Below are 20,332 nucleotides of genomic sequence, written 5' to 3'. Positions count from 1 at the left end.
GAAGCAACACTTGGTGCATTTGTGTCACGTTTAGAGTTAGACACCACAATTGCACGTGGCAAGTGTGACAGCCGCTAGCTTGCGCTTAGCTTAGCATTGCAACAAGATACTGTAAAAAGAAAGCAGATGTCCGTTATAGCAAGAACCGCGCAACAGCTGCTGTCCACATGTCCACTTATGACAAAAGTCAGGGAACAAGTGCTGACATGAAGGCAGACCTCCTCAAGGCCAAACCATCCTAATGTTTGTCTCGGCGAAAAAAAATGAAATATATTGCACTCCTGTCCTGTAGATGGCAGTAATCAATTTGGAGTCGCCAATTAACATAACATGCATATTTTTGGAATTCATTCATCCATTCATTTTCTACCGCTTATCCTCACGAGGGTCGCGGGGGTGCTGGAGCCTATCCCAGCTGTCTTCGGGCGAGAGGCGGGGTACACCCTGGACTGGTCGCCAGCCAATCACAGGGCACATATAGACAAGCAACCATTCACACTCACATTCATACCTATGGACAATTTGGAGTTGCCAATTAACCTAGCATGTTTTTGGAATGTGGGAGGAAACCGGAGTACCCGGAGAAAACCCACGCATGCACGGGGAGAACATACAAACTCCACACAGAGATGCCCAAACCGAGATTTGAAACCAGGTCTTCCCGATCTCCTGACTATGAGGCCAACATGCTAATAACTATTGTACCACCATTGAAGAAAAACAAACTAAAAAAAAAAGAAACTGCAGAAGTAGAGAAAAAATATAACAGAAAAACAAGACTATTAAAAAAATACTAGGAGAATAAAGTTATAATAGCCAGGAAAAAAGTGGTAATCTTCAAGAAAGAAAGTCAAATCTTTGCTTGGGCATCTCTGTGTTGAGTTTGCATGTTCTCCCCGTGCATGCGTGGGTTTTCTCCGGGTACTCCGGTTTCCTCCCACATTCCAAAAACATGCTAGGTTAATTGGCCACTCCAAATTGTCCATAGGTATGAATGTGAGTGTGAATGGTTGTTTGTCTATATGTGCCCTGTGATTGGCTGGCCACCAGTCCAGGGTGTACCCTGTCTCTCGCCCCGAAGACAGCTGGGATAGGCTCCAGCACCCCCGCAACCCTCGTGAGGATAAGCGGTAGAAAATGAATGAATGAATATAAAGAAGCATAAAATTGAAATATTAAAGCCAAAAGGATGAAGGGATAACAAAAAAGAAAACACTAAATAAAATCTAACTTTGGGAAAATTAGGTTGGAAAAAATGGTACTACATTTATATAGTACATTTAAAATAATATCCAGAAAACGCGGTAATCGTTCAAGAAAAATTATAATATTATGATGGTATTATATAATAATATTGTTGGAATTTTCCAACAATAATATTGTAATATCGAGGAGTTTAGAAGCATAAGGATGAAAGAAAAAATGTTTTTTGTAAAGTGAAAATAAAAAATGAACAAAAAGAATGAAGATGTATCTAGGAAAATTAGGTTGGAAAAATTACAAGAATTAAATCAAAATACATTAGGATAAAGTCATAATGTTATGACAACATAGATTCACATGAACATAAAACATTAAAAATAATTATCCATCAATATGTGGCCCGCACTGGAAAATGTTTAGGCACCCCTGAACTAACCCGCTAACCAAGTGACTCACTTACTAACTAACCAACAGAGTGACTAATGAACCAAATGACTGATTGGCCAAGCAACTAACTAACTAACCAACTGACTGACAGGCCAACCACATAATGAGCTAACAAACCTCTTACTAATCAACTGGCAAAATAAGTGATCAAGCGACCAACTGGGTAACTAACCGACTAACTAACCAACCCACTGCAACTAAGAACAAGCATCAACCATAAGGTAGACATTAAGGTTGGAAAGCGGTGCCGTTTGTAATGAAACAGATAAAGCTGACATTGAAAAGGAGAGACAAAAGGTCAAAGGCCAGGATGTCCTATACATGAAAATATGTCGACATTGATTTCCTCCAACTTTGATTTTCTACATTTCTACAGTCTGTTTCATGTATCACTGTTGTGCGCTAATACTTATGTGTGCTGTGTAATCCAATTCATCCCGTACTAGTCATAAAACAATATCTACCCCGTCCAACTCTATGATCGTGATGAGAGCTGGACCCTTGCTCACTCTTGATTGGGTCCAGAAGGAAAAGAGCTTTGAACAGCACCACCATGGCGGCAACACCAGAGAAAAGTTCTCTTTGGATTCCTGACAGCTTGTCTCCCCCCCCCTCTTCCTCCCTCCTCTTCATCCCTCCCTGTTGTCGCACATCTGGAGCGCGTCGAGCACACTTCTCGCCTGCTATGGACGGCGTGCATGTGGACTGAAGCTGAAGGCTGAAGTAGAAGAAGACTGCTGCATGCTTGTTGTGAGTCCTCTTGTTTTTTGTTGCATGTTGCTATGACAACACATGTCGTACAATTACATCTTAGTGGGTGTGATGGTGCATGTTGTATGTCAAGGAACTGATTGATGCCTTGTCTATAGAGGAAAAATGTTGTTTGTATTTGCGGTAGGAAGTCACAGCACCTCCTAAAGTCAAAGGTCAGATCATGTCACGGCATCACAAGAAGATCATAGCGCGTACTAGCTGCTATTTGCTATAATTCTATAACATGCTGTGCTTCCATTCCTGCCCTCCCGGAGTTGTCATTTTGAGTGCATAAGTGTGTTCACATTCATATGTATACTATGAAGACTGAGCATTTCTGTCTGACAGTGTAGTGCAGTCCCAAATCCAATACTCACCTTCACGCACACTTACCAGAAATGACAATAGCAATATTTATCCGTTACCTCTTCTTCTCTCCTTTTTAATTGTGAACTCCTCGATGTAGCAAGGACTGGCAATGACTGAGGATGGTTAGGAGCTGCACACTCACCACTTTTGAGTGCACACGTGGGTACCGACAGTGCACTGCATTTTACTGGAATGCAGTTATGCACTGACAATGATAAGTCTAAATGTGGAAATGAAGAAAAACAGTAAAGTCCAGTACATCGTAAATATTTTGGCTACGTAGCGGAACGGGGTTGGAGTAACTTAATGGTTGCAATTCACCATTAAATAAATATTGTGATTGTCATTCCAAGTAAGTGCACAACGATAGTAGTCATTTTGGGACCGCACTACACTGTCAAAATCCACACCCTCAGGTACTAAGTACACAGTCTACATAGTATGCATATTTAAGTGTACTGACAGAAGTGCGTGAATTGAAACACAGTCCTAGTGAAAGATCAGTTTGTTTGTCTGGGTGCATGCTGGGAATCCCCCAACAGTCTTGTCTGCGCAGCATAGCCAGGAGATGATTCACATCAGAACTTTATGGTTAAAAGTGTCTCGGACAAGGTTCTGTTTCCAGGAACGTTTGTTTTGATCCAAAGCATACATGTTGTTTTGCAACAGGAGCTCTCAGCATCGAGCATGGCCTTTCCCAAGCATTCCATCCCGCAGGCTCTCAGTGTACTGGTCCTGGCCGGGCTGTTGGTTCTGGGCCAGGTCCCAGTGGAACAAGAGGCAGAGGAGCCAGTGACGCAGCCTGATATCGCTGTGGCGAAATCGGATCCCAAATGCCCGGCGGATTGCAGCTGCACGGCCGAGGGGGCGGTGGACTGCGCCGGAGTGGACCTCACCGAGTTCCCTGGCGAGCTGCCGGACACGACCCACCAACTGGCACTACAGGTTTGACGCGTGAGAACACGTGGACATGTGGGCGGAGCCACTCGTCATAGCCTGTGGTCTGTGTTTTGTGTCCCCAGAACAACAAAATCGAGGAGATAAGAGTGGAGCACCTTTCCCACCTCCACCAGCTTGAGACGCTCAACCTGCAGAACAACTGGCTCACCACTGATGGTATTATGTTGTGTCATATTATGGGATGGCTGCAGTAGGAAGTACTTTGTCTGCTGGGATTTGCAGGCCTGGAAGATGAAGGCTTTGAGATGTTGGAAGAACTGGCTTACTTGTACCTGGCCAACAACAAGGTGGTCCCCAGTGATCCCTGTCTGATTTCTGACTTGATGCTAGATGTTTCCATTCATGTAAGACGTCTCCTTGCTCTTTCAGCTAACCTCAGCGCCAAAAGTCTTACCGCCTTCTTTGGTCAGCGCCGACTTCGCTGCCAATCAACTGACCAAGATCTTCCCATACACGTTTGGCTACAAACCAAAGCTGAGGTATGATGACAAATATTCCACAATGTCTTCTCCTGGAACATTAATGCATTTTTCCAGGTCTGTGTATCTCCACAACAACAAGCTAGCGGATGCCGGGCTTCCTGATCACATGTTCAATGGTTCTGACAATCTGGAAATCCTCACCATGTCCAGCAATTTCCTGCGGACCGTCCCCAAGAACCTGCCCCCCACCCTGTACCGTCTTCATTTGAAGGTGCTTCCTTCACAAGCAAGTTTGTGTGTTCACTGGAGGAGGAGACAGTGTGGCTTTCACATCTGTCCATGTTTTAACAGAGCAACAAGCTGGAGAAGATCCCCGCTGGAGCCTTCGACAGCATGCCGAACCTCCGCGAGCTATATCTTCAGAACAACCTCCTCAGCAACGACGGCATGGACAACGAGACCTTCAGGTGGAGAAACAAGGCAAGAACCTGCCGTGAAAGAAGAGCAGCAAGAAGTGGTCTAAGGATTTGTGTCTTTCAGCCTCTTGAACAGCCTGGAGTGTTTGGACTTGTCCAACAACAACCTAAGCGTGGTGCCCAAAGGTCTGCCTCGCAACCTGGTGCTGCTGCACCTGGAGAAGAACTCCATCCGCAGCATCCCTGCGGATGCTCTCATTTCTGTTCGGAATCTGGAGTATCTTCTTCTGCACAATAACAAACTGCGTTCACGTTTCATCCACCCGGCTGCCTTCCAGGTACCTTTCACCTCCTTTGTCCACCTGAGATGCTTGTCAATGACTGTTTCATTTGCATGCTACCAAGGGCCTAAAGAAGCTTCACACTCTTCACATGTACAACAACCTGCTGGAGCGGGTCCCCAGGGGCTTGCCCCGGCGGGCGAAGACCCTCATGCTGCTCCACAACTCCATAGCGGAAATCGGCCGCAACGACCTGGCGCTGCTTTACACGCTGACAGAACTCAACCTCAGCTACAACCAGCTGAGTAACAGCAAGCTCCACCGAGATGCCTTCAGGAAGCTGCGTCTGCTGGAGACCCTCGACCTGTCAGGGAACGCGCTCCACTCACTGCCGGCGGGCCTTCCTCGCAGCCTGAAGGTGCTGGAGGTCAAAAACAACCGTCTGAGCTCCATAGAGGACGGTGCTCTGACGGGAATGGACAAGCTGCAGAAGCTCATCCTAAGTGAGAACGAGCTGAGACTCAACTCCATCTACCAGGGGGCTTGGATGGAGCTGAGTGCGCTCACTGTGAGTGGCTGGGGGTTGGCATGATGGTCCAAGTCATTGTTAAGTGCATGAACTCGGTTTAGTTTACAACATCTCAACAGCAAGAACATGTCTTGTGAATGTTCCTTGGTTTGGTGTTGGACTTGACAGTTCCATGACTGAATAATGTTATATTATGATTGTAGACATTGGACCTGTCTGCTAACCAGCTATCACACATTCCCTCTGACTTGCCTGAGTCTCTGGAGTACCTCTACCTGCAGAAGAACCGTATCTCCAGCATCCCCGCCTCTGCCTTTGAAGGAACACCCAATATCAAAGGCATATTCCTGCGGTGAGACAACAATGTTTTGAGTTCTTCCACAGCAAACGCCTTAAAAGCAGGTCTCTGGGACTATCACCTGACCTTGTGGTTGTGTCCAAGGTTCAACCGGCTGTCGGTGGACGCCGTGGACGAGAGCTCCTTCGCTCATCTGTCCAACCTGCAGGTGCTCGACATCGGCGGGGGGACTGCCGACGTCCCATTCAGGAGAATGGATATGGACGGAGAGGAGGAGACAGAGGAAGAGGAGGAGACATCATAAAGGGAGGGACTTTGAGTTTGTGTTTAGAGTGGCAGCATACCTGAGGATGGTCCAGGACAGTTTTCTGGTGCAGGATACCAGATGAAGTTTGTGTCCTCGTCTGGGCTTTTGGGACTAGCTTGTCCTTCTAGCTGAGCTTCATGAGAATCAAACATGTGAGCAAAAGTTTGCTTTGCGTCCGTCTAACAGCATATAAATACATGACAACAACACAACAACTGTCACTTCTTTTGTCTGTCAGAGGCACAACAACACGTAGTGACACAACATTAACGTCTATAAAATATACAATAACATTTTTCATTGTAGTGCATCCACACTCATTCATTCATTTACAATGGTTATTACCTGACCTTAATTTCAATTCTATTTGAATAAACATCATGCATGACACATCATATGTTGTCATGACGTGCACTTTAATTGGTTATTGATTTTTAATGCAATAATAATGAACGCTAACATCAAACGTAGTTGAACTCTTTTACTTGAACAACCTCAGTGCAAAACTAAATTGTATGATGTCACAATCTATCATACCAAATATACAGTTAGTATGTATTCATATTAATTATATATAAAATTCCCTTACAAACTGGACGCTGAGCAATGATGTCATAAGACGGAAATGACGATGGATTTGATTACAGCATATCATATCATCAATTGTGAAATATACCCTCTAGTGGCCGCAAGCGGTATAGTCATGGCACCACGCAGCCAGCTGATGGAGGTGCCATGATCAATTGGTGGTGCCATGACACCATCGCTTTAATGGTCATGATCTGACCTGTGATCTTCTTTTTTAAAAATCCAACATATTTCAAATGATAATAATAATTATAATGTCTCAGAAGCCCTCTAATTCCCCTGGGGGGACACTGAGGTATTCCCAGGCCATGGATGTATAGATGGATTGATGAATGAAGAGATGAATGGATGGACTTTGTGCTGTCAGCGTCTCGCACCCCCCACTGTCTTAAGGCAGAATCCAACAAGTTACATTGGATCCACAAGCTGCATGCTAGCACCACCAGTCTGTTGCAGGTCCACCTGGAGAACATCAAATGTTCTTAAGGATCAGTCTCACTGTGATGCCTTCACAGCTCAGACAAAAGACAACAATGGAGGACGAGCTGGTGCGTGACGTCACTCATCCTGTGCACATTCGAGCGGCGTGGGCCCGAGCAGTGCTGTGAGCCCGTGGATAGACATAAAGTTCAAGTCCCGGTGGAGACTACACATTGGTCTCCAGGCCATTCATGTCAACAGAACAGTGGTCTTTGTTCTTCTTGAGGTGCCTCGGGGGCACACGGGGCTTCTTCCTGTCCGGCGGCGGCCGCACGCCCTCTTCTAGCTGCATGAGACGAGCCACCTCGGGGGGCACCAGGGCATGCTTGGCTCCCGAGGAAGGAAGCCGGTAGTTGCCATTGTTGTTGTGACAGTTCATGAGCAGAGCCGTGTTGGCGGCTGGCTTACTCTCACAGATGAGCGGCACCTGAATGCCACGCAAAAGGTGAGGATAGTGAACAAGGTGGTCGTGGAGGACAGATTCGTCAACACAGATTACAACATAGTAGCTATGCCATGCAACAACGACACAAAGTTACAATATTGTTAAATTACAATCTTTTTAACACATCCACAATATTAGTCAATGAATCATTTTGAAGTCAGGTGTGCCTAATCTAAGACTACCCATACATGTAGTGTATGTTGTTGCTAGGCAACGGTAGTTTCTACTCACTCCGTCTCCCTCCTTCATGAAGTCTTTCCTACATATGTGGGCCATGATTCCTGTGGCCAGAGCGTCACCCATGACGTTCACCATGGTGCGGAATCTGTCTCTGTAGAGCGGAAGGGAAAGGTGACACACTCTAAAAAAAGTTCCGGAAGATGGCCGTGAACAAACTTACAGCGCCCAGTCCACGGCAATGATCAGAGAGATGTCATCGGTTGGCAGGCCGACGGAGGTGAGCACAATCACCATGGTGACCAGTCCAGCTTGGGGGATTCCTGCAGCACCGATGCTGGCAGCTGTGGCTGTGATGCTGTGAAGGAGAGGGGTTGAACCTGTTCATTATTTACACTTATTAAGAGCACATACACGATTACATTAGCCAGTAAGCTACATGTTGTTGTATTCATTTCTAAATTCCTCTTTTAAGCCATTAGTGTGTTTTTGTATCGTTATATCACATGCTGCTGTCTGGCCCAGGATTTCCTGGGAACAAAGGGGGCCTTGAGGGTAAATAAAGACGGCATGAGTGGAAGTGGGGTCAGAGGTGACACGGTGGCATGATGGGAATATGGTCCTGTATGGAGGTCATGTGGGTGCTTTTCCGGGAGATAAGCGGATCATTTGCATTATGAAGACACACGTGTTGAAGCTTGATGAACAACATAAACAGGTCAAATGTGACGTGAGCGCATACACGCACACAATGAATGATAAGTCAAGGATGAATATTATGATGGAACCACTACAGTACTCTGTAAGTCCATTCAAAATGTTAATTAAGCTCCGGCTGAATATTTAAGAGAGCTTTTGTCTTTATGTCTTAATATGTGTGCTATATTATTAGACAAGTGTGCGCAATTATTATGTAACTACATAAAAAAACATAATTTTCCCATTTCACTTGTTTACCGGACCACCAAATTTAGGCAATTCGCTCCCTGTATGACTGGTGTCAGAGCTTGGTCTGCATTGCTTCCATTGCTTCCATTGAGGGTTGGACTATGCCAGGTCTGACCTTTTTCACCAAATGTGTTCATTACTTTCATGGACAGAATCTCTGGCTGCAGCCTGAACGTTGACTGGATCCTGTTTGGTGGCTGCAGGATCGGGTCTCTGCAGGATCGGGTCTCTGCTTTTTGCAGATGATGTGGTCCTGCTGGCATCATCAGGCCGTGATCTTCAACTCTCACTGGATCACTCACTGGATTTGCAGCCGAGTGTGAAGCGGCAGGAATGAGAATCATCATCGGCCTTGTTCACGAGTGAGGGAAGGATGGATCGAGAGATCGAGAGATCAACAGATCAACGGATTGTTGCGGCGTCTGCACTCTGCATCGGTCCCTTGTGGTGAAGACGAGCTGAGCTGAACGGTAAAGCTTACCGGTCAATCTACATTCCTACACTCCTTACATTCCTTACAAGACAAGATTGTGGGTACAAGTAGCTGATATTAGTTTTCTCCGTAAGGTGGCCGGGCTCTCCCTTAGAGATAAGGTGAGAAGCACTGTCATCCGGAAAAAACTGCTGCTTCTCCGCATTGAGAGGAGCCAGATTAAGTGGCTCTGACATCTGGTCAGGACGCGTGTTCAGGGCATGTCTAATTAGTAAGGGGCCTCAGGGAAGACCCAGGACATGCTGGAGAGACCATGTCTCTCAACTGGCCTGGGAACGCCTCGAGATCCGCTGGGAGGAGCTAGACAAAGTAACAGTCTATCAGGGCTTCCCTGCATAGGCTGCTGCCCCTTGTGACCAACCTCAGATAAGTGGAAGAAGATGTATTGATTGATGGATGATGAGAATGAATTGTCAGTAATGACTAAAATGTGGCAGCCACTCCACTGACCTGATGGTGATAATCTGGCCAAAGTCCAGTTCATAGTTGTTGACTTGAGCAATAAAGATGGCTGCAACGGCCTCGTAGAGTGCCGTCCCGTCCATGTTAATGGTGGCGCCCACTGGCAGCACAAAGCGGATGATGCGGCGGTCAATGTGGTTGTTCTCCAGGAGGCACTTGAAGGTGATAGGCAACGTGGCAGAGCTGCCGACACAAGAACCAAGCTGGTGATCACATCGCTAAGTCCTCCTTGCTGAGGTTTGTTACCTGGAGGAGGTTGCCAGGGCGATGAGCAGTGCCTGCAGGATGCCACGGATGTAAACGATGGGGCTCTTCTTGGTAATGAAGAAGTACATGGCAGGTAGGATGAACAGGCCATGGAGCACCAGGCCAAAGACCACCGTGACCGCATAGAAGCCCAACTTCTTCCCCATGGCTGACGGGTCACTCATTTCTAGGATCTTACCGGCCACCAGGAACACAATCCCGAACGGGAAGTACCTTGTGGGGCGGAAGGAAGTGGCAAATATGCACAGAAACACAAACATCATCAATATCACCGTTCCCTTGAGGAGAGCCAGTGGTGTAGTTTTCTCGTGTCCACTGAAGCGTTGGACTTACCAAATAACAATGGCAACTATTCGAAGCACCGCCTCGTTTAGGCTCTGACAGAAGTTGACCAAGGCACTCCCATTTGGACCCATTCTCCCCAACATGATACCTGCAAGAACATCCACATTACATTGATGAATACATCACAGCATATCACAGCAACCCTCAGATAGCATGTGCATAAGTGCACCCCTAGTGGCTGTGTGCAGTACAGTCTCACCTTTCATTTTCTTGAGGAAAAGTAAGAAATAATTCAGTGTGTAGTGCTGCTAAGTATGTTGAAAATACTAAGAATGCCAACAATACCCATGGTGGCAGAGAAGATGACGATTCCGAGGACATTCATCCCGTCGCTGGTTCCTTCCTTGGTGCTAATGAGCACATCAGGGGGAGGAGTCAGGTCAAGGGAGAAGTTCTGGATGTCGCTTCCATTGTCATCCTGGATGCCGTAGATGAGCGCTCGCCGTGTGGTGGATTCTGACTGTGCCTGACCCAACGTGGGCTTGGCCTGCACGGTGTACTGACTGCTGGTTCGATACTGACGCAAACAGAGTACGACAAACTTGCGTCGGCGTTCTGAATGTGGTGGCGGGCAAGGTGGCAAACACGATGGAGAGCGAGATGGAAAACATCACAATGGGTGAACATGATGGCAACCAAGATGGCCTACAAGGCGGATGATACGATTGCGGACAAGATGATCTTGTGTCAAAGTGTCACCTGTTGGAAGGTGGCCTGGACCAGATTGGCCGGGAACATGTTTCTGCAGGGATACAGTGTGATTAGGAGAAAAAAAAACCTTCATGACCAGAAACAAGCAGGACTTTAGTGGGACATCCTCACCGGATCAGGTCCAGCAGAGCATCAGCAGAACTCATGATGGGCTTCCCGCTGTCCTCAGAGTCCTCCTTCTGGGCGGCACCACCCGGGTGGATGATGGACACCATGATGATGCCCACAATGACGGCCACAAAGGTGGTCCACAGGTAATACGACACCGTGATGAGGCCCAGCCGACTGGAGCACTTGGCGTCCAGCGCCGCAAGGCCTGACATCAAACTGGAAGTGGAACATGACAGAACTCGAAAAGGTTCTGCCAAGCCATTGCAACCAAACATAAAACCAAACATCATGTTGGAATGCAGTCAAGTCTAGGTCAAGGTCAATACCTGGACACAACCAGAGGCAGAATCAACATCTTCAGCATCCTCATCAGCAGCTCACCAGGAAACTGAAAATATTTCACTTCCTGTTGGGAGAGCACACCGACCCTCCTGGTGACTTCAGAGTCAACATGTTACACGTGTGATCTTTACAACATTAGCTGTTAGCTTCAAAGAACATGAGCATCTACCTGCGTACGAATACCGTAGCGTTAGGCGTCAAACATCAATAGGAACTGGGACTAACAATCTGATTCTGTCGGAATTAAAAATTTCGATTGCTACTTTCGGTAATCGACCAGCGTGCCGACAGGAAAAAATGATCACATAACACCAATGAAAAAGAAGCAGCAGCAAGTGTTTGTGTTCATCCGTTTCAACCATGGACAGTGTGTGACTGCGCTCGAAACTTTGGCTGAAATTCTGCAAACAAATTAACAGTCGGCGCAGTGCATTTGCAACAATATCATATCATGCAGAGTAGGGTGCCCCACTAACATGATTAAAGACTTCAGATTGACAGTGTAGAGCAGGGGTGGGCAAACTACGGCCCGGGGGCCACATCCGGCCCGTCAAGTGTTTGAATACGGCCCGCCCAATCTTTCAAAAGTATTTAATTTAAACTCAATATACAACCTAGCATCATGGCCTGAGCCAACCTTTTGATGGTTGTATCAATTTCGTTGTTTGACATGGTCTGTTGTTTACAAAGTGCTCCTGAAAAAAGAGACACAAGCTCATAATAATAATAAAAATTAAAATAATTATTATATTATTATTATAACTATTATGATTATTATATTTATTATATTAATGCTAATTATTATATTAATTATATATAATATTGTTATATTTGCATATTTTACATAATAATATAATAATTATGATTTTAATTTTATTTTAATTATTATAATATTTTATTATTTTTAAAATATTTAAATATAAATATAAAATAATAAATAATAATAGCAGATTGCATGACAATTTTACAGATACAATAATACCAGGTGGACTGTTACGTGTAAAATATATAGTCTGCCCCCCCCCCCCGGAAATTTTGTTATATCAATGCGGCCCGCGAGTCAAAAAGTTTGCCCACCCCTGGTGTAGAGAATACATACACCATTTTCGATGCGCTATGCTGGACTTCTTCCAACCAGTTAGGTAAGTAAAACAACAAATACATTTCATCTGAGGCAACCACTGAAAAAGCAAACAAAAAAAGCAACAAATTCACATTATTGTTAAAGCAAACATAACCGGGGCAGGAAAGTCAGCCTCAAAGGCCCTTATCAATATACCACATATAAAAGATTTGCACTAAATTAATACAAGGTGAACAAAATGAGAGAATAGAGTGACCAATATAAAACGAGTGTATATGAAAATGACAGATATTTATTTTTGAACAAATTAACCTTCAAAATAATCATCACAACAGATGTGTTTCAGAGAGAAAGAGACTGTGTGTATGTACTATTTTGGGGGGAAGATGGACAAAAGCAATTAATAAACAATACACGCCAATAATCATAACAATACACAGTGTCAGGAGAAGCGCATGGGAATGGGGAGAAGTAAATAGTTTGCAAAGATGACTTGTGTGAAACAAAGAAAGAAACCAGATATTTTGTATTCAAAGAGCCGGCTGGAACTTGGCTCACAGTCTGCGGTAGTTAGTTGGCTCGTTTTACACATTTTTTTTTACCGTAAATAATCTTGAGACAATCGAGTAATGAGGCAATATATTTTGGGGGATTTAATGTTCTCTAACCCGCTCTAGTAAGTTTGCTTCATTTGAATTAGTTTCACACTAAGGTTTTTACAAACTCACAACTTCTTTGTCTTTGATGCTTAATGGCAGTTATATGTTCTCCCTGTGCATGCGTGGGGTTTCTTCCTCTCACATGCTAGGTTCATTGGCGACTCCAAATTGTTCATAGGTATGTTTGTGAGTGTGAATGGTTGTTTGTCTGTATGTGCCCTGTGATTGGCTGGCGACCAGTCCAGGACCCAAAGTCAGCTGGGATAAGCTTTAGCATACCCCCGCGACCCTAATGAAGATAAGCAGCATAGAAAATGTATGAATAGTTGGAGGTGCTGCTGGCTGCATTGGCCCTAGTCCGCGCTGGGTGGGGTGAGGGAAGCTGGTTGGGGGGCCTACCATTGCCTTAATGGTCAGTTCGCTCATTGATATTCTGCATGCTGGTTAATCGGAACTCAGTAACATGGTTAAGTTAGACTTTGTCCATTCTGCATCATAAGACACTCTCCAACACATAAACAACAGGATATGTAATTGTTTGTTAAAGAGGTTTTCAAAAATAAAAATCCTATGTAAAGAGTCTTTAAAACATTTATGTTCAAGTTGAGTGCAATAATATTTCTATACTGTTTGGGAAAAACCCTGTTTGAAATTCAAAGTAAAGTAATTGATAATAAGTTTATATACCTAATAAAAAAATTATCAGACATTTCATCGACAATTCTCAAATTCAAACGCTGCCCAACCCTAAAGTATCGTGCACGTGTAAGCTTAAGTGTGGCTCAAAAGTACCTTAAAAGTGGATGAACTTTAGTGACATCAAGTCAACACTGTGGTATCAAGTCAATACTTGACTAGCTTGACATCATCAAGCTAATGTGACTTCAACGATGTGACAATAAGTAAGCAGTGCCGGCGTTCCAATAACAAGAAGATTGGGACCAGCCAAACAGCATTCGAGCTGAGAGTAAAATTCCTGTGTGACGTCTGGTTGCACGAGAACAGATGCAACATGTTTCCGGGTTGGAGGGGTCTGGTGACAGTTTGGGCGGCAGTTTGCCGATCTGACGGGATTTTGCTGTGTTGTAGTGTGACACAGCAGCTGTTCCCCATCAGCTGTCATGTTCTGCAGCCAGAAGTGGCGGCGCCACTTGGTCCTAATCAATCTGGCACCGGGTCAAGAGTGGGGGGAAAAGCTGCTTTGCTTCCAGGTCCTAGCTGCGTGCTTGAACGAAGGAATATTCCTTTGCTAGGAACACTGAATGAAGATTGCGGATGACCTTCATCGTCCTTCAGATGCCCTTGTATGAACATTTGCTCTAACTTCCATTAAGATGGGGGAATAATAATAAATATTTTACATGTAATGACAGACGACATAAATGAACATATGACATTAATAATGACGTAAGCTATGAAGAGCTGCCCTGTGTGGCCAACAACAGGAAGCGGAGGTTGCATGAGTGGCGTTTGAAGAGGAACAGAGGACATCAGGTGACAAGCTGTGATGGAGGACAGTGGGAGATGGATGGGCCGCGTGGTGAGGGGGCGGGGCCTAATGGTGACTAAAGAGCTTTTCTGGCAGGCATTAAGCAGCCACAGCTTAGTTTGCTGTGTGAGAGCAGGATCAGTGTTCACAAACATTTGTCGGGTGCAGCTCACACTTTTAGCGCCACACGCGCTCTTTGTGGACAGATGCATGTCCGCTAACTACTTTTAATTCATTAGCAAGACCGCCTCTTCCTTGGCCATTGCAGCTAATCAGCAGACCGACACAACTATCACGTTGACAAAAAGGTCATCAGCTCACAAGAAGCCAACATTGTCCACGAAGCAGGAAGTAAAAAAAAAAAAGTAATAACGCGGTACTAAAGTGACTTTTAATTTACACTTTTGAGACATTTCACACACTACCAACAATGTTGTCAAAATGATCCTGTTCGCACCAACATGCAAAAAGAAGTGAAAATACTGTAATAGGCATGCCAGGCCACAAGTTTGCGATGTGTTGTTTGTGTTAGAAACAATACAGTATGGCGGAATGAAGCAGTCACACTCGAACTGCTATCTGTGAATACTGAACTTTTCTCAAATAATTTACAGAAACAAATGTGTATTACTATTACTATTACTAATGTATTACTTTCCAGATTTCAAGGCAATTGACACTTGCTTAGGGTTTACATATCACCTTCTACAATGTTTCCCTATACATATATTTCTTGTGACGGCCCGCCACTGATAAATTTGAGTCATCACAAATGGTTTTGGCTCTACCTGTCAGGTGCTTCACAAGTGTGCTATGAATTTCCACGCAGTGCGTGTTAAAAGTAAAAGACAGGAAATGTTTCTTGTGACATGTGTGTGGACTATCCGCACAAGCGATACAGGGCATCTACTCAAGCGTGTGCATTACCTCCACTGTGAAAGGCAAGGTGAGGAAGCACGGAGAACACCTCCACAAGCGTGACTAGCAATAGTTTCAAGAACACAGAGACTAGAGACATTCTTCCATTGTTAGTAGTCACATTTCTCCTGTCCAAAGTGTGGCCCAATTTTCCCAGTGCGTGCGTGAGTTTTCCAAAAATAGGTGGGAGGAAACCAGAGTACCCAGTTAGGTTAATAGGTGACTCCAAATTGTCCACAGGTATGAATGTGAGTGTGAATGGTTGTTTGTCTATATGTGTGATTGGCTGGCCACCAGTCCAGGGTGTACCCTGCCTCTGGCTTGAAGACAGCTGAATGAATGGTAGTTGTAACTTGTTGTAACTTTATTATTAGGATTTTCATCTTATTAAACCACAAATCCACAAACTCAGAAAATTAGAATACAGATCCAAAAAGTCAAATTGGAATCTGGCAAAAGGGTCCTCAGCCTTTCTAAAGTCGGTTTAAGGTTGATTGACATGGGGAAGACTGATCAGCAGAAAATGCTCATTGAGTCCCTCCACAAGGTGGGAAAAACACAGAAAGAGATAGCAAAAGAATCTGACAGCCCTTCAGTCCTTCTTCTCGGAAGGAAGAAGTGTGGAAGAAAACGGTGTACAAGCTGAAGAGATGACCGCAGACTGGAGAGGGTGGTCAGGAAAGGGCCATTCAAAAGTGTGGGGGAACTTCATAAGGAGTGGACTGATGGACATGGGCTTCAAATGTGCGGAATTCCTGTTGTCAAACCTCGCCTAAATAGTAAGCAGCGCCAGAGGCGTCTTTCCTGGGCAAGAGAAAAGGACTGGTCTGTTGCCCAGTGGTCAAAAGTTCTTTTTTCTGTTTTGAATCTGATTTGGCAACAAAGGTCCCAGAGTCTGGAGGAAGACTGGAGAAGAGCACTACTGAAGATGCATGAAGTCCAGTGTTAAATTTGCCCAATCTGGGATGACTTAGGGGATCCATGTTAGCTGTTGGTGTTGGTCCTCTGTGTTTCATTAACTCAAACATAACCGCAGCCGTATACAGGACGTTTTAGAGCACTTGCTTGCTTCAACGTCTTCACATCTTAATGGAGATGCAGACATCATCTTCCAGCAGGACTTTGCACCTTCTCACGCTGCTAAAAGAACAAAGTCCTGGTTCAATGACCATGGGATTACCATGCTTGATTGGCCTTCAAACTCACCTGACCCGAACCTCATAGAAAATCTGTGGAGCGTTGTCAAGAGAAAACTGCACATGAAGAGACCAAACAATAAAGAAGAGCTAAAGGTCGCAATTGAAGCATGCTGGTCTTCCATAACCCGAGATATGCCACAAACTGGTAGCATCCATGACACGCCGGAAAAAGGCAGTGGCAAATCGGCAAAAGGGGTCCGAAACAAGTACTTCCCCATGTCAACCAACCTTCAGTTGCGTTGTCATTGACTAATAATTAAACTGTTTGATGATCTGAAGTATTTAAATGTGACATACAAAATGGAACTCAGGAGGGGGGCAAACACTTTTTTACACCACTGTTTAATGATTTTTTCTATCCTTTTTTAAAAATTACATGCACTTGTATCACCGCCAATTATGCAAATTAGACCTCATTAGATCCCATATAAGAAGACGACATAGAAGTAGAAGTCTTGGACTGGAACATGGATGTAGATGTTCTTGCCATCCTTGAATGTACACTGATGTCATCTGTTTGACATTTTCATGTAAGTCTCCATCAAAGTCCTTTTCTTTTCAATTGTTAATCCACATACACACACACACACACACACACACACACTATTGGATGTACATTTGTGGAAAGCAATTATTAGAATGGACGATAATCCTCCATTGTGAAAGGTTATTTTTGGGACAGTGTAATGCGTGTGTTTTGTTTACGGATCCTCCATAAAGCTGCTTTTTCTTGACTTCTTTATCGTTAATTCAATGTGAGCTTGTGCCATACGTCTGTGCCGGGCTTCGTGCGCGTGGATTTGTGCGTAGCGTTTTCCAACCCGTCGATCAAAGTACAAAACAAGCCGGACAGCCATTTTTACTTGTTAGAGTTGGAAAAAATCATTGCTTTACAGCGAAAGCTAGCAACATTTTGACACCACATACATGCTACTTACTGTAAAACCAAGACACTTTAAAACATCCTTTTGGTTGGACTGAAATATTTCAATCACGTAAATGTATTACAATAAAATGTGCAGGACCACTAAATCTATCAACAATAGTTCACTGAATAAAATGTGGTCTTACATAGCAGCTTTAAAATACATGTAATAGTGGTATTATTATGTGTTGTCACTAATGAGTCTTCAAGATTTGCTTTTTCTACAACTTTTATCATCTCCTCGAAAAGCGCTAGCAAGATGGCCGCCGTGTGGATGACAACAAAATGTCCAAACATGGCCGTGGAGAACAGTGTCCCCATGAAGAAGATAGTTGTTGTCCACCAGTAAGTTAAAAGTCCAAATGGACCTGGATCGCGGTCAAGGTGCAAAGTGGGTGGAGCTTCCCGTTTAGCGTGAGCTAGCCAAATGTGTCAAAAAGCTGCTGGGATGAAGTTGTGTCAGGAAATACTTCTGCTGATTGTGACGTCACATTTAGCGGGGAGGGGGGTGTGAGGTGTGTGGGAGGATGTTGCTGTGGGACTGACCTGCTCCGTGAGGCGCCGCGTCCTCAGGAAGAACCCCAAGAGGCATCCGATGACCACTGCCAGCACCGACATGATGAGGAGGCCATTTTGTTTGCAAACGTTCTTCACCCTCAGCCACACAGCTTCCAACGCCACCGCCATGGTCACTCACCTGCCTGGCCTGCCCCCTCTCAGCAGGCCATAAAGCTCAGGTTGCGCTGCGAGGCCCCAAAAGAAGACAACAATCACAAAGAGGAACCGAAGAAGAAGAAGCAACTTCCCGACCAGATCTAGATTCTAGAGCGCTTCCCGCCTCAGCATCCCGCTTGTCCTCCTGGCTGCGCCACTCTGTACTAAGCTCCACACAGCCTCTCACTTTCCAGGCTTCACCCCCCTCCACCCACCGCCATCATCGGCCCCTCCCTCCCTGCTCCACCCATCAACAGCTGGTGGCCATGTCTGTGCGGGTTAACATGTCCAATCCTGTTACACGGCCGCTGTATTAAAGTGGTCTGAGGCTGGATTAACATCTCATGGACAACTTGACAAACGCTACCGGACCACCCTCTCGCCCCCCACCTCATGACGCTGCTCAGGTAGTAGCACACAGAACCACCCCCCGTCCCCGAACAGTCCTCCAACGCTGCATCCTCAAATATCACACATACAACAATATACATACCAATTGATTGGGAGGTTAGCCTTAAAGGACTTGTGGACCCGAGGACCACAGGTTGGAGACCTGGTTGGTCGCAATGGGCCAACCACTTGTTCAGGTGGTCTCCTTGCAATGGGGGTCTAAGGTTGTTGGTCCATTTGAAGTCATCTGTTACTCTGACATAGAAAGCAATGCGTAGCTCTAAGTATTTACTGTAGTACCTATTGTATTTACAGTAGTATTTACTGAGGGGTGGCGCTGGTGTGCGTGGCAGTGAGGTGGTGTGCATGAGGGCTTAGAGTTCACATGGATTTCATTCAGTAATGTATGGATAAATGCCTCATGAGAATAGCAGCGGATTAGCAGAAATCCATTTGAGCAGACTTGTGCTCATAGCAAGTCTGCAAATAGATGCACTTCACGGCAGTCATGTGACTTCTGTTGTTGTGTGTCTCAGACGTACCAGCATGCCTGAGACTTGTCGTTTTCTGTGTGTGTGTGTGTGAGACATCTGGTTGTTGTCATGCATGTAAAAAGCCACAATCATCCTTCATTCCCATTCCACATTTCTGCAGTGTGTTTGTACTATGCTGGGGCAACACGTCTGTGCCCCCTATCGGTGTACTACAACATGACAGGAAACACTTGACAGCGAGGAGCTAGTAGCTAACAGAGATAACAAATCGATAACAAATGCATTAATACGTAACTAGTAAATGCATGATATGATATACCAACTCTACAGTATTGTGCATTCAGAAGATGCATGAGGAAGTCAATGTTGGGCTTTCTTCAATGCAACACTCGCATGCGGACATCATTCATTCAGAGCCCTGATGGCAGACGTGCAGGCTCTTAAAGCATGAATGAGCATGTGGATTTGTTGCATATGTGTGACTAACGTGTGTGCTCGTGCAAGGATCACATGTTTAGTTACTAATCCCACCCCTTTTGCCAATATTTCCCCTGGCTGTGGTTTCATCAGGCCGGGATTACACTGGATTAGACGAGCTCCCAGAAGATGACATGCGTTCATTCATTAAAAGTCCAAATGTCGCTCTCACGCCTGATTGAGACCAAATGTACAAATTAGGCCCAAAAGGATGTACGTAATGGGATGTTTTTACGGCTTTGTTTAAATGCTTTTTGAAAAGGCTACTGTTGTTGCCATGAGCATTGTTATGTAACACACTGGAAATAATTCCAGCAGCAGTGTGTGCAAGTTGGACTTCAAGAGGAGGTAAACAAGAGGTAAACAATAAACTAGTATGTAAGAGTGAAATTAGGAATGAGAAGAACACAACGTTTTTGTGACGTGGCCGTGTAGAACGTGTGACCTGGTGGCCATCTATTAGCCACATTTCATTTTGGGGCCCTCAGCATATTGTAAAAATAAAATTCATTCAATGATGGTCTACGAATCATTAGATATTACTCTAATTCACTGTGTCAGCCATAATACAAAGCTAAGATGTTGTTTTGTTCAGATATCTTAGCATGGATTGGCCTCACTGGTTTGGT

The 20,332-nt window shown here is 44.9% G+C and overlaps 2 protein-coding genes across 3 annotated transcripts; one reads left to right on the top strand and one right to left on the bottom strand.

The window, feature by feature from the left end:
• Positions 1 to 1,370: 1,370 nt before the first annotated feature.
• Positions 1,371 to 6,411, top strand: podn (podocan). Its single transcript, XM_058072945.1, has 11 exons — positions 1,371 to 2,400; positions 3,442 to 3,717; positions 3,795 to 3,888; positions 3,955 to 4,019; positions 4,102 to 4,211; positions 4,269 to 4,425; positions 4,506 to 4,621; positions 4,695 to 4,908; positions 4,976 to 5,419; positions 5,584 to 5,732; positions 5,823 to 6,411. The coding sequence occupies exons 1-11, from the start codon at positions 2,392 to 2,394 to the stop codon at positions 5,980 to 5,982; spliced, it is 1,794 nt and encodes a 597-aa protein (XP_057928928.1). The 5' UTR covers positions 1,371 to 2,391; the 3' UTR covers positions 5,983 to 6,411.
• slc1a7b (solute carrier family 1 member 7b) lies at positions 2,281 to 18,486 on the bottom strand. 2 transcript variants are annotated; one of them, XM_058072948.1, is made up of 11 exons: positions 18,175 to 18,486; positions 11,339 to 11,418; positions 11,013 to 11,228; positions 10,888 to 10,932; positions 10,476 to 10,792; positions 10,179 to 10,278; positions 9,825 to 10,058; positions 9,567 to 9,761; positions 7,899 to 8,033; positions 7,730 to 7,829; positions 2,281 to 7,480 (listed from the first exon to the last, which is right to left on the bottom strand). In XM_058072948.1, the coding sequence occupies exons 1-11, from the start codon at positions 18,313 to 18,315 to the stop codon at positions 7,220 to 7,222; spliced, it is 1,824 nt and encodes a 607-aa protein (XP_057928931.1). In that variant the 5' UTR covers positions 18,316 to 18,486; the 3' UTR covers positions 2,281 to 7,219. The 2 variants fall into 2 exon arrangements, with proteins under 2 accessions (XP_057928931.1, XP_057928930.1); XM_058072947.1 differs by having other exon boundaries at positions 10,476 to 10,707; positions 10,890 to 10,932.
• Positions 18,487 to 20,332: the final 1,846 nt, after the last annotated feature.

Source organism: Doryrhamphus excisus, chromosome 5 (assembly GCF_030265055.1).
Source record: "Doryrhamphus excisus isolate RoL2022-K1 chromosome 5, RoL_Dexc_1.0, whole genome shotgun sequence".
Taxonomy (NCBI): domain Eukaryota; kingdom Metazoa; phylum Chordata; class Actinopteri; order Syngnathiformes; family Syngnathidae; genus Doryrhamphus; species Doryrhamphus excisus.
This window is presented reverse-complemented; position numbering and strand designations above follow the sequence as displayed.

Excerpts from the sequence above, each read along its gene's own strand:
- slc1a7b (XM_058072948.1), bottom strand. The coding sequence starts at position 18,315 with ATGGCGGTGGCGTTGGAAGCTGTGTGGCTGAGGGTGAAGAACGTTTGC. Across the intron at positions 10,933-11,012 it reads GCTCTGCTGGACCTGATCCG|AAACATGTTCCCGGCCAATC; the intron begins GTGAGGATGTCC and ends GTATCCCTGCAG. Across the intron at positions 7,481-7,729 it reads TCATGAAGGAGGGAGACGGA|GTGCCGCTCATCTGTGAGAG; the intron begins GTGAGTAGAAAC and ends CGTGGCATTCAG.
- podn (XM_058072945.1), top strand. Across the intron at positions 3,718-3,794 it reads CCCACCAACTGGCACTACAG|AACAACAAAATCGAGGAGAT; the intron begins GTTTGACGCGTG and ends TTGTGTCCCCAG. Across the intron at positions 4,909-4,975 it reads TCCACCCGGCTGCCTTCCAG|GGCCTAAAGAAGCTTCACAC; the intron begins GTACCTTTCACC and ends CATGCTACCAAG.